At 42.3% G+C, this 17,239-nt stretch overlaps 1 protein-coding gene across 5 annotated transcripts; it reads left to right on the plus strand.

Moving 5' to 3' along the window:
- Positions 1–2,028: 2,028 nt before the first annotated feature.
- On the plus strand, positions 2,029–17,237 carry LOC119558037 (open rectifier potassium channel protein 1). Of its 5 annotated transcripts, XM_037871185.1 has the most exons (8): positions 2,537–2,805; positions 7,350–7,513; positions 12,477–12,772; positions 12,938–13,189; positions 13,270–13,373; positions 13,524–13,671; positions 14,245–14,317; positions 14,677–17,237. In XM_037871185.1, exons 2-8 carry the CDS (start codon positions 7,372–7,374, stop codon positions 16,770–16,772), a joined length of 3,111 nt encoding a protein of 1,036 aa, XP_037727113.1. In that variant the 5' UTR covers positions 2,537–2,805; positions 7,350–7,371; the 3' UTR covers positions 16,773–17,237. The 5 variants fall into 5 exon arrangements, with proteins under 5 accessions (XP_037727110.1, XP_037727113.1, XP_037727109.1 ...); XM_037871182.1 differs by lacking the exons at positions 2,537–2,805; positions 14,245–14,317 and adding an exon at positions 2,029–2,043 and having other exon boundaries at positions 14,658–17,237; XM_037871181.1 differs by lacking the exon at positions 14,245–14,317 and having other exon boundaries at positions 7,338–7,513; positions 14,658–17,237.
- Positions 17,238–17,239: the final 2 nt, after the last annotated feature.

Below are 17,239 nucleotides of genomic sequence, written 5' to 3' on the forward strand. Positions count from 1 at the left end.
GTTCCCGATTCCCATTCGATGCGATTCGGTTCCCTCGTCCATTTGCAGGTATTCCAAATGCACAGTGGGTCACGAGGTCCTTTTTGGACTTTCGGAACAGAAATATCAATTATTCTGCACCACAGATCATATATAAAACGAACGATTTATAATTAATATTATCTATATTTTTAAAGAATTACTTATTTAAAAATGTTGATTGAGGGATATACCAAGGAATCACCATGATCTTAGCAGAACCCTATTGGTATTATGCAATTTTAATGAAATCTTCAGTAAACAGTTAAGATCATAATATTTTATAAATACTTATGGATTACTTTTTAACTGATTATGAAAATTTCTTGTATACAAAGAAACGTGTTGTAATTGATAATATCTATAGGTATTGGTTATAAAATTCAAATTTCCATATCTCATCAAGGGCTCTTCATATTGACATTGGCATTGACAGTGAATACTTTTCACGATGACAGGATCAGTTGGTGTAAGCTCCCAAGATCAAGGGGAAATGATGTTGGGTAAGGTGCTACCAGGTGGTTCGGTGGTTCAGTGGGTGGGTGTGGGGGGCCAATGGGTGGCTCGTCTGCCGTTTGACGATTAAAGTTTGTGCTCGGCTAGTGCCCGTCGTAAAGCACTAAAATCCGTAGACAAATTATTTACGTTGGTTGCGATTGTGGTCGCTTCGGTTGTTTGTCTTTTTATTTTTATTTTTTTGACAACGCACGTTTAGGTGTGTTTCCTGGGCTTGACGGTTCGTTGGTGGGCGTGGCAGTGGCGGTGGCGCCGTGGGTTAGGTTTTGTGACACTCTAGGTTGGGGAATCTGGCCCATGTTCCGTATATTCTGAAAAGGTCGGTGGCCATGCTGACGATCAAAACAGAGTACACAGTGGTTCAAGATAAGTGATGCTCACTCAGAACCATACAACACCGATAAGAAATATAGTGCCTATGATCTATACATCTCTCAATAAGGTAAACGATGCAATACTACTTAGATTTAAGACTTCTCCGAACTACCATAAAAGAGTACAATAATTTTTTTTATGGACCATAAACACCTAAAGATTTATGGCAGGGCTTTTTCCTTAGCCTTAAATTACTAAATATTATAGACCAATTCTTCACAGTTTTTCCTAGTACCAGGAATTCTTTGGCTCGCTGATCAATAGTCCTTATATTTGTTCGGATGAAGTGTTAAATTTAAAATAGTATTTTAGAAAGTTTCTTTTAATCGTATATATTTCTTTTGAATTCAAAGTCGAACTTTTCTACTTGTAATTACCTACCTGAATTTTCGTTAACTCGAACTTTTCCTCAAGCTAAAATCGAATCAGTTTTATTGGCAATTACAAGAAAAACTCAATGAGTTCAACTTTTTTGCGGCAGATAATATTATTTTTGGAAGTATAAAATCGATGTTTTGACGTAAATTAAATGGGTAAGACAAGGCCAAATTTTATGGTTCATAGGAAATATTTATGAAATTTTATCAACATCACATTCGATAAGGGTTTTTTACTTTACTTTATTTTTAATTTTTACCTTGTATAGCTGAAAAGAACAGATCCTAAAGGATAAGTTTAAGGAGAACGTATATTTTCTTTAAGATCAGGGGATCAAAAATATGTATATCTTTTTTGAAACATCGAACTTAAAATGAGATTATTTTTAAAAAGATTTTAATAACTCTTAAAAAATCAGTGCTTTGTAAGACTTACATATTTGTTCCACTGTACTGTCCCGTGTTCCGTTGGATACTACACAGTATCTCTTTTTTGCGACGATCGGTTTTGGGGGGAGGGGGTGTTATTGGTGGGGGTGGTTGGCTTGGGGGCGTTTAGTGGGCTGAACGAATTTCGTAGTTGCCGTTTGTCGATCGGCATTTCGACTTGATTTAGTTTAGTTTAGTTAGTGCAGGGTTGGGGGTGGGGCTCCCCCACCCGCGCACTCTAAGAAAAAAAAGCACATTCACACATTTCTTGAGTGATTTCGACCTGTCTTATTTTTTGGAGCCCCGCGCGATGAGGAAAGAGCTCAAAGTGAGTGAGCACTGGATTAGAGATCACACTTACAAACTCACATATGTGCTTTAATATAAACACACATATAAACACACCGATCGGCAGTTAAAGGAGGTGGGACGATTACTTAATGCCGCGTTCGTTAACCGCGCGGTTCTGAGCTTTTCCGCTCTGATTTTTCGAGTGCCGCACTCGGAGATTTCGGTTCACCTTCTTGTTTTGCTAGAATTCACTGTTACTCGCTTGGCGAAAAATGTCGTAACGGTAACGCTCCTTCTGCTCCCTCTCTCTCTCTCTCTCGGATAGCGGTTTCTCCTGGAATAACGGCTAGGAAAAGGAGGCTCAAGCTCGGCTGGAAATTGCCGAAATCGTTGGAAAGGGAAAAAGAAACCGAAACAGAAATAGCGGTTAGCTGGCAGCGACGTCGACGCCGCCGCGACGCCAACGCCGGCAGAGACTGGAAACAGACGTGAGCTTGGAGCGGCGTTCCATTTAAATCAGAACGGTTACGGGAATCGAGAAGCGACGGAGCGACGTCACCGCCGCCGATCGTCACCGTTAACAAAAAGTGTCAACCGACTGCTGGCAGCGCTTCAATTCAGCGTGCGCCGCTTAACGGTAACGGTCCTGCGAGGCGATCGCCCATCCTTCCAGTATTTCGCGATCTTCCTTGCATTTTAAGCCGCAAGTCACAAAAAAAAACAAACACAAAACGCATCGAGAAGCAAAAGCTAACGGTTCTTCCGAGTGCACACTATTTTTTTTCATCAATTTTTAATCGTGGGTATCCTGAAAGTGAAACAAAACAAAATAAAGAAAGAGAATCGGAACTGTGGAACGAAACGAGATCAATGTCGAAGGATTTCGGTTTGAATGCAATTCAAAAAAAACAGTGCACTTGTCAACAACAGCCATTATCGCCATCTCCCCCGATCTCCGATCCCTGTTGTTGTTGTCATTATTTTTGGTGTTGTTTTCGTGGTCATTTCACCTTGCACACCGTTATCTGAGTGGGCCACAAAGAAAGTAGGAGGGTGATCGGACTGCTCGACCGGAATCGAAACGATTACTTATTGCACAGGTTAGAGTTCTTCTGGGCCCAATCTGAACGATCGGATCCACTTCAGACGCGCTGTCTATAGGGCAACATACACTCGGCGAAAAGTTCAGATCTTAAAAGGATAATAGCAGAAATTTTCTAGAAAAACAAATCTTCCCAATGATATCAGCTTCCTAATAAGCCTTCAAAAGGTTGCTTAAATAAGTTTGGAAGACACAAAATTATTTAAAGCTACTGCTTAAAACAAAATAAAATCATAAATAGAAAATTAAAAAAAATAAAGTTTTAATATTTTTCACAAAGTTTTAAGAATTGATATTCTCAGGCTAAATTTTTTTTATAATCAGTTGTATATTTTAATTTTTATATAATACTTTTCGTGTAAGGACACTAATTTTAAACGAAAAATATAGCTTAATTTACAAATTTGGCTAAATTTAACGAATGATGGCAATATCGAATTTTCTTTTTTTTTAAGTGCCTATACAAAATCCGTTAAATCAATCTGTTCCGCACCTCTTTACGGTATCTGTAGCATGAATGCATTTAATTAACGAAATTGTTTCACTGTGCAAAAGTGTTTGCTTAACTGTTGTTACCATATGCAAAAACGTTCACTTACACACAGCGCCGAATTTACCGTTAGCTAGAGCTAGCAAACCGTTATCTGTTATCGATCAGTCGATGGGCAGAGGGCTCAAGAAGTCTTGCGATTGCGCTAAGCTTACGGGCCAAAATCATCCATCATTGGGCATTTGGTTATAAGCAAATAGGGCCCAACTACTGATCCCCATGGTTTTCGTCAATCAGTTATGTAGTTGGTAACTCAGTTAATGGGTGCTGGATTCGGTTCAATCATCAATACATGTGACAGACAGACTTACAGTCAAACTTCCAAAATTATAGATCTTTAAAAAACCCAATTACCAATTATAACATCTATACAAATATCTTAAAATGTATGATATGATGTTATATTAAATTACTTAAAATAAATATATATATCATTTGACTTTTTGATTTTCTTAATTAAGAGATTTAAAAAGTATAAAACTAACCATTAAAAAAACATTTCTCGTAAGATTTCCAAAAAGGAAAGGATTCAGTTTAAAGAGGTGTTGATGTCAACTCTTCTAACCCAGCTTAAAGCCATTTTCTGCAAAATAAAGTTAAGATCGTATGGCACTGCATATGTTTGACTGTCGTTCTTAATTGCCGCGTATAACTCTGGGTTCTAACGTAGTCTTATCACAAGAAGAAAAACCAGAAGCAGCAACTAAGACATAAGACGATGACGAGACTGACAGAGGAAACGAGACACTGATAGATCGCAATTCAATTAATCATCTTGCCGGGGCGGCTTGTAAAACAATGTCATCATTAGCACCCAATAGGCTCATCAGCGAACCGTAGGCCCGCCTGGTATTTCCACCCAGATTTTTCAGACTCCGGTCACAATGCCTGCGATTCTTGTTCCTTTTCTTTTGCCCCTCCCTCCGAGATTTTCACGTTTGCTTTTCGAGGAATGAATAAAAAAAAAAAAGCACGGCTCTTGACGCTTGACAACTTTTGCGATTATTTACTAAACGTGTTCATTTTGCAGTTGCTGCTATTTATTATTGATTATACGACTATTTAGCGACGGTATATGTAAACATTGTGTTATTTATTAATTTTGTTCCACATAATATACGGCTGTAGTTCGAATTGACATACATAAGAGTCGAGGTTTCCCCCCAATTCCCCAATTCTGCACGTAACACGGGGATCTGAGGTCAGCTCTCTCTGGAAAAGCACGTGAGGATCAACTGATCATCGATTCGAACCGTCGATCCTTCGACGATCTCTGTGGAGTCTGGGTTATCAATTAGTAAACGCTTTTATTGCCATATTAAATGTTCTGTTGTCTACTCCACTTGACGTCAAACATTGATTTAATTCATTTACATGATCATCGAATGTTTATCAGTGTTGCTGTTGTTGTTGTCATTTGTGATTTGGGTTCGGCTTGATAAAGAGTGGGTCCATTTTATGGGTTTACGATGGGTGTGGGTGTGGGTGTGGGTGACCGCGAAATTACCAAGGGTCTGTTAAAAATTAAAAGACAACGGTCTTTGTTTTCGTAGAGTTATGTATCTATGAGATCTTTTATTTGTATTCCTAAAAGTATCCTTATTTTTACTGAATGAAAACTTTCCAAATGACTGTTATCGCCAGCATTATTAACCGATTATCACTGATTTCCGCCACATTTTTTTGGCAGAATTTTCCACTCAAAAGAATTCCAAGGGGCAAGCCCAAAAAAAGCGTTAAAAAGATCGTTTGGCAACACACAGCGTCATCGAAATGTTTGTTCCGAATAAATAAATACATAAAAAAAGGAAACACAATAAATGAAAAGACTTCCATTGAACGGCGTCATCGCCAGGCAGTCAGTGCTCGAGGAACGCGCCCCATAGACGATTTTATTTTTTATTGTTAACAAATTATTGTAGTCGCCGTTGCTCGTTCGTTCGTTGTTGTTTTAGTTGCTATAGCCCATAGGGGATATAGCACCCATGATTCGAAACAAAAACAAGACTACTCCATAGATAATTTAATAGAAATTATACAGTAAGAACGATAATAATAATTAAAATTGTTGTAGAAGAAAGCTACAGGGAGAATCGTTATCAGCGATCACTTGACTTGAACAACGGGAATAAACAATTCGAATTGTCCCAATGTAATCAAGCGTGTAATGAGAAGAATTTAGTGATAGGGAATCGGCGTTGAAAATGGAACCCATGGCGGTACCAAAGCCAACTGCAGAGAACCGGGAACCGAGATTAGGCGATTCACGTGAATCGGCGGGGGACTCCACGATTCCCCGCGATTCTACGCGCGTAAATTCCACACGAACTACCCCAACATGAACTCATTAGGGCGAACACGCAGCCATCATTATCTTTATGATATTGTAAGAACCACAAATCTGTACCACCGATTGACTTGAGCGCCCCTAAAACGTTTATCTTTATGATATTGTAAGAACTTTCACCATCAATTGGCAATTAGCAACCAATCGGTTACCTGTATAATGCACCACTATCTTATATCTTTATTATGTAGTAAGAACTTTAGCCATCGGACGTAAATAGAATTGGCGGGCCGATATGTCAAGTGCTTTCATCATAATAGACCTCGATCGTATTATTGGAAGAGGGCTCCTTTCAAAAGGTTGAGTGACTAAAATTCTGCACCGTTTATCTTTATGGTGTCCGTGTTTCAAGAACTCTAATCATTAGCTAATGACTAAAGCTCTCGCCAAACGTTTGACACCTGATCTGAGTTTTGTTTTTGGAACTCAGGTTTGTCAACATTTTTGTTTTGCATTCGCGATCGCTAATTGGCAGCCAAGTGCGGTACATTGCGAGTTGTCGGTTGACACCCACAGCAGCCCCCATAACCCTGGTTCCCCGAGCCTCAGACATTCGCACACACACTATATTTCGTAGATAAGAGAGTCCCCAAGATCTGGACTGCTGGGAGGGCAACGTCTGCGACGGTCGCTAATCGTTAGCGGACTACTTTGCACCGCGAGAAATCGTGGAAAATTAGCGGTAATGCTCTGGGCCGCCCCGGTGATATGATTAGAAGTGTCAATAGGTGTAAGCCGGAGCGATGACGTCGCCTCCGGAGCGATCCAGCGATGACGATCGTTGGCGAAGGAGGCCACTTTTGATAGGGGTGCGCGTGGTTCTCGCAAAGGAATTCGCCGTGAGAATGGATCAACTTCACCGAAAATGAGGGTACTGTACCCTATACTATATAAGATTCGATATATATCGACCAAGTTTTGGATAAGAATATTATAATTCCCTAAGAATGTTAAATAGAAAATCATAAGTTGTTGGAAATCAATATATTACTCAGTAAGTTAATAGGAAATACTACCCCAAAACCCATAAGACCCAAAACTTTAGGCGGAGCGCCTGGAGCCGTATAGTCCGGTATCTGCTCTTTCTTATCGTACACATATAGACAACAACTAGAGCGACTGGCCAGCACTTGAGCAATCGCAATCAAGCTTCGATTAGCGGCGATACAACCATAAATAACGACAGACAACAAGAGCGACGCGATCCCACCGAATCCCTAAAACACTGATCTACTGATTCCGATTCCAATAGCAATTTCGATTCCGATTCAGATTCCTTTGCCCCAACCAGGGCCACATTAGCCGGCACACTGGAAACTTTAGCAACTTTAGCTGTCCTTTCAGGTAGTGCGACACCCCGCCGAGCATGTCGCCGAATCGATGGATCCTGCTGCTCATCTTCTACATATCCTACCTGATGTTCGGGGCGGCGATCTATTACCACATTGAGCATGGCGAGGAGAAGTTAGCCCGCGCCGCCGAAATGAAGGAGCAGGTTGATATCAACGGTGGGTGAGCTTCCAATAACGAAAAACTATCATATCCCAATACCCCATAGTCATACGTAGCCGCGTGATCCGGATCGATCCATGGCGATCCATGAGCATGTGATCCCGCCACGAACTAAATAGTCGCCCACGACTTCGATAGAAAGTCTAGAGCCATGTCGGATCGTTTGAAGCGTCGGCACCCACTTCTTGAGGTTTCTCGACATGTGGTTTGTGAAGTCTAGCTCAAAGTAGTTGAATGGAAGTTTTTGGGATAAAGCTAAGGCGTCTTAAGTTCCTAGGTATTTTAGAAAAAAGCTCTTAAAATATGATTCCTCAAAATGGGGTCGCTACATGTCTAAGAATTAAGATGGAGGTAGATTTAGATATAAGATATTTTAAGAATTCAAATTAAAGATATTTTTTATTGATTGTTTTGTCTCATGTAAGCCTTCATTCTTAGTTTTGATACTATTTTAGATACTATTTATAGAAAAGAATACAATATTCAATTGCAATCCTAAGAGTTATTTAACAAAGTGACCAAATAAAACACGTAGGATTAAAAATCCCCCATTTTGAAGTTCATGTAATGCGCTATACCAAATGGTATCTGCTTTTATTTTTTTTTTTTAGTAAAACGTGCGTAAATGTAGAAGGAAAGTGTGAGGTTTACGATTCAACAAGTCCGCCATCAAGACAACGCGACCTCTATATTCGGACGAATATCTAGATAAATCAGGGTGTGAGAGCGATTATATCTACGCTAAATCGAGCCGCAGTCTCGGATGTATTTATTTTAATGCCTCTTCAATTGCAATAAATCCGGATTTAAATAGCACATAAAATGTGCTAATTGTGCAAATAAATAACCCATAAACGCGCTAATTAGTAACCATCGACCCAAGACGTGTGTGGATCGTAACGGATTGAATCAGAGGCGGTTTACATACCTGATACACGATCATCGGTCGACCTAAAAGCCCCGCAAATAGATCGTAGGTCACTCTGAACAAGTGTAACGCACTGTCAAGGGTTCGATGAGCAATCAAGCATATCGAAGGATACTATCTAGTATCTACGAGATAGGCCTTGTGAGACCCCAACTAATTCCCCGGAATCCGCAATCGAACACAGAATTTGTCGGGCAAAGCCACTGGACAAAGTCACTTTAATCACTCCCCGACTTTGGCCGAAGTAAAAAAAAAAACAGCACTTCAATTGGTTAAAAGTTGGACAATCGGCTATGACCACCACCGAATGCCGATGACTTTCAAGTGTCCACAAACACGGTGTGATTACGTTTGAGCTATTGACACCTGATAAGGTGACCGGGCCAAATGACAATTCCAAGGGATCTCCCACAAAAGTTCCCATGAAAGGTGATTGATCAGTGATTTGGAATATATGGATTGTTACCAAAGGGTTTGGCCTAAAAGAAATATTAGATTCCTTATCTATAGGGTCACTACATTTTATTGTTAGATTTGATATAATGATATATCTAAGTAATTTACTGTTCTCTTCTTATATCTTTTAACTTAAAACAAATTTAAACTCTTGCGAAAAATCGAGAACTTAATACTGTTTGCATTGATCCCCATGATATAACAGCTTAATTTAAAGTAAATAAAAATTAATTATTTGCCAAGAACGATTAAGAGATTACATATATAATGTGGGTTTTATTTTCGCCAACAGTTGCAAAATTTTTTATATATATAGACCATGATCTATTTTGACTCTATGAGTAACCTCAGGACAGGATGTGAGAATTAGGGAGTTTTAAAATATTAATTAGAGGGTTTAAGTATGATTTATAAGTATACACGGAAGGAATTTAAAAATATGTGTTATAAAGGGTAGAAAAAACTTAAAGCAGATCTTCAGTTGAGATCACATTGAAGGAACCAAGGTTCCGAACGATCCTCAAGACGACATGCACCACTGACCTCGACCTCAGATGGCTTGATAATGCACTGCCTGCTGATTTGCAGCCACTGCGTCAGCTTTAATTAAATTAATTTATCAATTTGTTTGCCACAAACTTTTCCGGGCCTCACTCAATCACCGAGATAATCAGTGTAAACGCCCTGGAATCTCTGCTAAAGATGCGAGAGGACTTGCAAGAATTCGAGATAATGATCGACTTCTATGAACAAATTGCCAGCAATCAAGATTTCCAGTGGACCAACAAAGGCGATTAAATTGTGACCGCTTGTGCCCGTCCGTCACTGGTTCCACTATATGAGGGATATATAGTGCTCGCTATAGACCGCCACACTGTTGATGTTGTAGCTGTTAATCTCTGAATTGCCCCCAATTGCGTCCCGTTGTGATCAGAGAGATCAGAGATGACAGCGATGAGATGACACCACTGCAAGTCCCTTTGTTGGACTGAATTTAGCCTCTGGACTCCGGAGGCATTTATTGAATTATGCAATTCGTTAAAAGATTACCGGGAACCTAAAGGCACATTTGGCATTTGCACAAGGGTCAGGGTTTATTGAATGATTGCAGCCGCAGTCGGACAATCTACCGAATAGGCTTCTCGACTCGAGTCAGATGAACTTGGCCATAAAGGTTAGACAGCCGATCATGAGAATCTCAACCAAGTGTTTTTGCACTTGGTCTGATAACACAAAACTGGAAAGATCTCCAGTGGTTAGAGGGTATTCGATCGTTTCTATCCATCAATCAATCGTCATAGACTACGATTGATGGGTTAATCAATTGGTATAATGACCATTCAATAGAATAGCCATTTAACTATATACTTTATAGTGTAAAGTCATTCAAAGACTGAAAATAAATCTTAGATTACAATCAAACTTGATAATACGCAGCTATTTTTAAAGTGTACTATAATTTTTCGATTCAGTTATATTACAGCTGATTGATAAGCTTGTAGTTTACAAATCAGAAATACTTAAAGATTCTTTACGATTCATTCTTATAATAGTTCATAAATCCTTGAAAAAAATCACAGTTTTAAATACTATCTTAAATCTTTCAATAAATTGCGTAAATTTCCTGTCATTTCATTAATTCCGAGAAGTCAAATCTGATCGAAAAAGCTCTACATTACTGACCTACAGCAAGATATGGCAAAGCTCTCTTGCCCGCCACGAACACTATTAGTTTGCTTGATAAATATCTTCCATTGAGACCGTCGGGGTTTATTCATCCAGCGCATTTCAATTAACCAGAGCAAGATCGTCTGGGTCAGGTCATGATCGTGGTGATCGCCTATTCAGATCGGTGCACGGAGAAAAAAAATGTCAGCTTCATAATTTTTTGAATGTTTTTGAAATACTATACACAAGCGTGCCTTGTTGGGTAGGACATACATATGTAGGTTCTACAAACAAAGTAAAAATACAAATTAAAGGATCGATTCTTTAATTTCATAGTAAAAAAAATAAATAAAACAAGGAAGAACGCTATAGTCGAGTACCTCGACTATCAGATACCCGTTACTCAGCTAAAGGGACCAAAGGAAAATGGAGATATGCAAGCAGCAAATGCGCCACCTACCGGCGGTAGACAGATTTAAGCGTTGTGGGCGTAAGAGTGAGCGTGGCAAAGTTTTTTTTAAATCAATCGATAGGTATTGACAAGACCAATACATTTCAGATAAAATTTTTTATCTAGCATGAAAATTGTGGGCGCCACAGGCTTGGGCGGTTTGTGGGCGTTAGAGTGGGCGTGGCATATTCGCGTGACAAATTTGCGCTGCGCTCAAGCCTACGGAATCTAAATCTGAAATCCCAGTTTTCTATCTTTGATATTTTCCGAGATATCCGCGATCATATTTACGATTTTTTGAAGTTTGTGGGCGGTTTGTGGGCGTTCAAGTGGGCGTGGCAAACTTTTTTTGGGTCAATCGATAGGTATTGATGAGAACAATACATTTCAGTTAAAATTTTTATTCTAGCATGAAAACTGTAGGAGCCACCGTTTTGGGCGGTTTGTGGGCGTTAAAGTGGGCGTGGCACTCTGCTGAAACAAACTTGCGCTGCGTAAGAAGCTCAGGAATCTGCACGCCAAATCTCAGTAGCCTAGCTCTTATAGTTTCCAAGATCTCAGCGTTCATCCGGACGGACAGACAGACGGACAGACGGACAGACGGACAGACGGACAGACGGACAGACGGACATGGCTAGATCGACTCGGCTAGTGATCCTGATCAAGAATATATATACTTTATGGGGTCGGAAACGCTTCCTTCTGCCTGTTACATACTTTTCGACGAATCTAGTATACCCTTTTACTCTACGAGTAACGGGTATAAAAAGTTAGAATGATAAAAGCTTAGAAAAGGAAGAGCTCATTTTCAAATGTCTAGAGTATCACCACGGAAAAAGAACTTCGTGGTGATCACTTATTAAGATTTAAACTACTCAATTTTACCAAATTCTTTTAATATTTTAAAAAAGCGTGCCTTGTTGGGTAGAAAATAAGTACTTAAGACGAAGTGGAACTTAAATTTAAGAACCGCTTGATAAAGTCTTTTAGAATTTCATTATAACACAAACCGATTAAAACAAACATCGTATTGAAAAAGCTTAAAGAGTGTATGGATCGTTAATAAATAATAAATCAGTATTTAATTATAAAGAATTTTATAATCTATAGAGGATCACTTCCGAAAAATCCCCGTGTAAACGACATCACTGTAATCGGATCAACGACCAGTCCGAGTGGCAATTGTTTTAGTGTAAAATATAGCGCGCTGGGGAAAATCAGAGGGTTAGCTAACCAGTGACGATAAGTGATCTCTGGAAACGTAACGGATTTCTTTTATACATATTGTTCCCCAGCGGAAAACGGAAGTTTAGCCGCCGGCCGCACATTTGCATCCGGATCGGATTCGTTTGGACACGTGAACCACAATGGGGCCAATTAAAAATGATTTGACTTCACGCTCGATCAGGCATGAAAGTTCAATCTTTTGACCCTCTTCCCATATTTATTTCTTTAGAATATCTACTGGACGAGCTGTCGGACAAGAACAAGACCGTCCAAAACGAGATTCTCGAGCGGATCTCGGATTATTGTGGCAAGCCGGTGACCCTGCCGACCCAAAATGATACGCCCTACACATGGACCTTCTATCACGCCTTCTTCTTCGCCTTTACGGTTTGCTCCACCGTGGGATATGGTAATATATCTCCAACGACCTTCGCCGGGCGGATGATAATGATTGCGTACTCGGTGATTGGAATCCCCGTCAATGGAATCCTCTTTGCCGGTCTGGGTGAATACTTTGGACGTACGGTAAGTGGGTGATATATATTACTCGTAGTTTTTCCGATTGAAAGTGATTAGTGCTCTTGGGGAACCGCAAGTTATCAATAATAATAAGAATTTTAAAGGAGATAGCTTTATGTGTATAGAAGATGATATATGTTTTATATAACGAATTCATATTATCCCTTTCAGTTTGAAGCGATCTACAGGCGCTACAAAAAGTACAAGATGTCCTCGGATATGCACTATGTTCCGCCGCAACTGGGATTGATTACCACGGTGGTGATTGCCCTGATTCCAGGCATAGCCCTCTTCCTGCTGTTACCCTCGTGGGTGTTCACCTACTTTGAGGACTGGCCCTATTCCATCTCGCTGTATTACAGCTATGTGACCACGACCACGATAGGCTTTGGTGACTATGTGCCCACTTTTGGGGCCAATCAGGTGAGACTCGTTCCTGGAATCCTTGAAAGGATTGAAGTATAATCCATACCCATATAAAATAATTTTGATTTCCTTTATAGCCCCGAGAGTTTGGCGGCTGGTTCGTGGTCTATCAGATCTTTGTCATCGTGTGGTTTATCTTCTCCCTGGGCTACCTGGTCATGATCATGACATTTATAACTCGGTAAGTGGTGGGCTGCATCAAAATCCATAGCATGTCCTTGGGTTCCTTCGTTTCGTCTCTTTTGCATGCTCTAACCTAACTTGTATTTCTCTGAATATCTGTTTGCATAAAACAATCAACCATTTAACATGGGGCTTTCGGCATGAACAGAGGTCTCCAGAGCAAGAAGCTGGCGCACCTAGAGCAGCAGTTGTCCTCCAACCTTAAGGCCACTCAAAATCGCATATGGACAGGTGTTACCAAGGATGTGGGCTACCTGAGGAGAATGCTCAACGAGCTCTACATCCTCAAAGTCAAGGTAAACGATCATCCAAGGCAATTTATCATCCAATGGGCTAGCACTCAATGTTTACAAATCCCGATTCTGTTTTAAAATGGGATAGCACCATATATAATATTACATTAGTCATCTATCTATGAATGACAATAACCTGGGAAGATACATTTATACCACTAGGGTCATTTTAAAATCGTACAATTTAATCTAGAATAAGTTGTTTGATATATAATACATAGAAAGGGTAATACAAATAATAATCTATCTACAAGTTTTTCCAATGCCCAGACATATACAGGAACATACATATATTATATACATACAACACCATTGAATTACATTTAAAAACGGAATATTTTACCAAAATGTATACTAATTGGACATATTTTTGATAAGAAGTAAAATAAGTTCGATGTTATTATGTACCTATTTATTCCTAGACGTCCACCATCAAGGGGCTAACTAACCATTGATCTTACAGATAGATTTTCTTCAATGTTTCGTGTCAAACTAAGCGGTATCCATATATCCACGTTCCTACTAGCCAATATTACTAAGCTTAAATTCTGATACAGCCGCTGTTCTCCGTTCTAGTTTTGTCGAAAGGGAAATAGAAAGAAGTCGAAGAATAAGGCTAAGACTGAGCAGAAAAAGAAGAGCGGCCGAAGTAAGTAGCTACCCGAGATTCCCAGTGGAACCATTTTAAAAATACTTATAAATGATAGTGCTAGCCCAGATGAGCCCGACAGACCAATATTGACATCCAAAAATATGGAAAGCTCGAAAACTAATTCAAACTATTCTCTTTACATGTACAACACCACCAATCACCATCCTACACTTTTTACTTTGAATGGGACTCATCTTCCAAAACTGAACACACATATGGTCTATAAACATGGGTTTTGTATCCTATTTTGTATTGCCCATCTGACCATGGATTTAATACTGATTTCCTACTTATCTGACTATATAATATGATATATACTACATATTAACAATCTCAGCCCGTCTACACCGACATAGATTTCGCCTACACAATGCCCCGTTCCAATTCGTGTCCGGATCTGAGCATGTACCGCATAGAGCCGGCTCCCATTCCCAGCCGGAAGAGGGCCTTCTCCTTGTGCGCCGACTTGGTTGCCGCCCAGCGGGATGCCGGCATCCTGGTGCACGCCAGTTCCGACACCGAGCTGAGCAAACTGGATCGCGAGAAGACGTTCGAGACGGCGGAGGCATATCGACAGACCACCGATTTGCTGGCCAAGGTGGTCAGTGCTTTGGCCACGGTGAAGCCACCGCCGGCGGAGCAAGAGGATGCTGCCCTTTACGGTGGCTATCATGGCTTCTCCGACTCCCAGATCCTGGCCAGCGAATGGTCCTTCTCGACGGTGAACGAGTTTACCACACCGAGACGTCCGCGTGCCCGTGCCTGCTCCGATTTCAACCTGGAGGCTCCTCGCTGGCAGAGCGAGCGGCCACTGCGATCCAGCCACAACGAATGGACATGGAGCGGCGACAACCAGCAGATCCAGGAGGCCTTCAACCAGCGCTACAAGGGACAGCAGCAACGCTCCAATGGAGCGGCCAACTCGACAATGATCCATTTGGAGCCGGATGCTTTGGAGGAGCAGCTGAAGAAACCATCGCCACCGGGTGCGGGTCGCGTCAAGAAGTTCTCGATGCCGGATGGCCTGCGTCGACTGTTTCCCTTCCAAAAGAAACGACCATCGCAAGATCTGGAGCGCAAGTTATCGGTGGTGTCGGTGCCCGAGGGAGTCATCTCGCAGCAGGCCCGATCTCCGATGGACTACTACAGCAACACGGTCACGGCGGCCTCCAGTCAATTTTATATGCGCAACGGACGCGGTCCACCGCCGCCCTTCGAGTCCAATGGAAGCTTGGCCAGCGCCGGCGGGTTGACCAACCTGGGCTTCCAGCTGGAGGATGGTGCCACACCGCCCTCGGCATTGGGCGGAGGAGCCTATCAACGCCGGGTGGCGGCCGGAAAGCGGCGACGCGAGAGCATCTACACCCAGAACCAGGCGCCATCCGCTCGCCGGGGTAGCATGTATCCGCCCACGGCTCACGCCCTGGCCCAGATGCAGATGCGCCGCGGCAGTTTGGCCAACAGTGGCTCCGGATCGGCAGCCATGGCGGCGGTGGCCGCTCGCCGGGGCAGCCTCTTCCCGGCCACCGCATCGGCTTCTTCGATGACCTCGGCTCCGCGTCGCAGCAGCATCTTCTCCGTGACCTCTGACAAGGATATGAATGTCCTCGAGCAGACGACCATTGCGGATCTAATTCGCGCCCTGGAGGTGGTGCACACCCATGCCGTTCTGGACGAACAGCAACAGGCAGCGGCTGCGGCTGGTGGAGCAGGAGGAGGAGGTGGATCAAAGGGTAGCCGGAAGCAGCGAAAGATGGGCAACGCGGGACTAGATCCACCGCAGCTGCCGCCGATCCTCTCGCTCTTTGCAGGCGATCAGACGAGGACACTGCAGGCGGCGGCTGCCAATCGTTTGTACGCCCGTCGGTCCACCATTGTGGGTATATCGCCGACCGGAGGAGCTGCCGCACCGCCGGCCAGATCCCTGCTGGAGCCACCACCTAGCTACACCGAAAGGGCCGGAAATCAGAGCCAGCTAACGGCGGGTAATTCTGTTTCCGGTCCATCGGCGAATGCTCCAACAACTGGCCAGAGCAAGTTCCGTCGTCGCTTCAGCGTCAGGCCGACGGCTCTGCAGATTCCACCTGGACAGGCGCCGCCGCCAGGTGCCAATTTGATGGATCAGTCCTCGCAGTCGGCGCTCCAGCGACGCCTTTCGCTGCGACCATCGCCGCTGGCCCGCGAACTGTCGCCCACTTCGCCGCCCGGCGGAAGTGCAGCGGCAGCTCTGGGCGGCGCCACCGAGGAGTCCGGCGGAACGTCAGCCCAACGGCTGCTGCCCCTGCCCGCCGCAACGAGACCCAGCACAAGCAGCACCCACTCGCCGCTCTCGAGGATCGTGCAGATCTCGCAGGCGCAGCGCAAGAGCAGCATGCCCAGCACGGCGGCGGGTTCGGGATCGGGATCAGGATCGGGTGCCGGTGGATCGACTGGATCTACCAGCGAGAAGTAACTATCTACGTAGTTCCGTAATCCATTAGATGTATTGCCAACTCGTTTATGTCCATGTCCAACGGGATCACTGCACCCACTGTTTGTATCCCATATAGTCGATAAGGCTGCCAAAAGTCCTTAGTTGTTATTGTTATGTTATCCGTAACATACGTATATGCAGTTATCCTAGTGTTATGTATTTTTAAAACTATCTCTTCCTCTATTGTTATGCTGTATTTATACCTGTATCTACATCTACATCTATTAATCTATTATATATATATATGTATTCCTTTATGTTTATTGCTAAGAAGGGGCTTATATGAACAAAACTATCCACATGTTTTCAAGCATTCGATTGCGACCCGAAAAGGATCTCAATACGTATGTCATATCATTTAGCTCCTAGAGTCACTTCATTCCCCAAACATTCCAAAAGCTGTTATACAATAAAGAAATATAAAATGTATTTTGAAATTCCTAACG

The sequence above is a fragment of the Drosophila subpulchrella genome, chromosome X (assembly GCF_014743375.2).
Source record: "Drosophila subpulchrella strain 33 F10 #4 breed RU33 chromosome X, RU_Dsub_v1.1 Primary Assembly, whole genome shotgun sequence".
Lineage (NCBI taxonomy): Eukaryota > Metazoa > Arthropoda > Insecta > Diptera > Drosophilidae > Drosophila > Drosophila subpulchrella.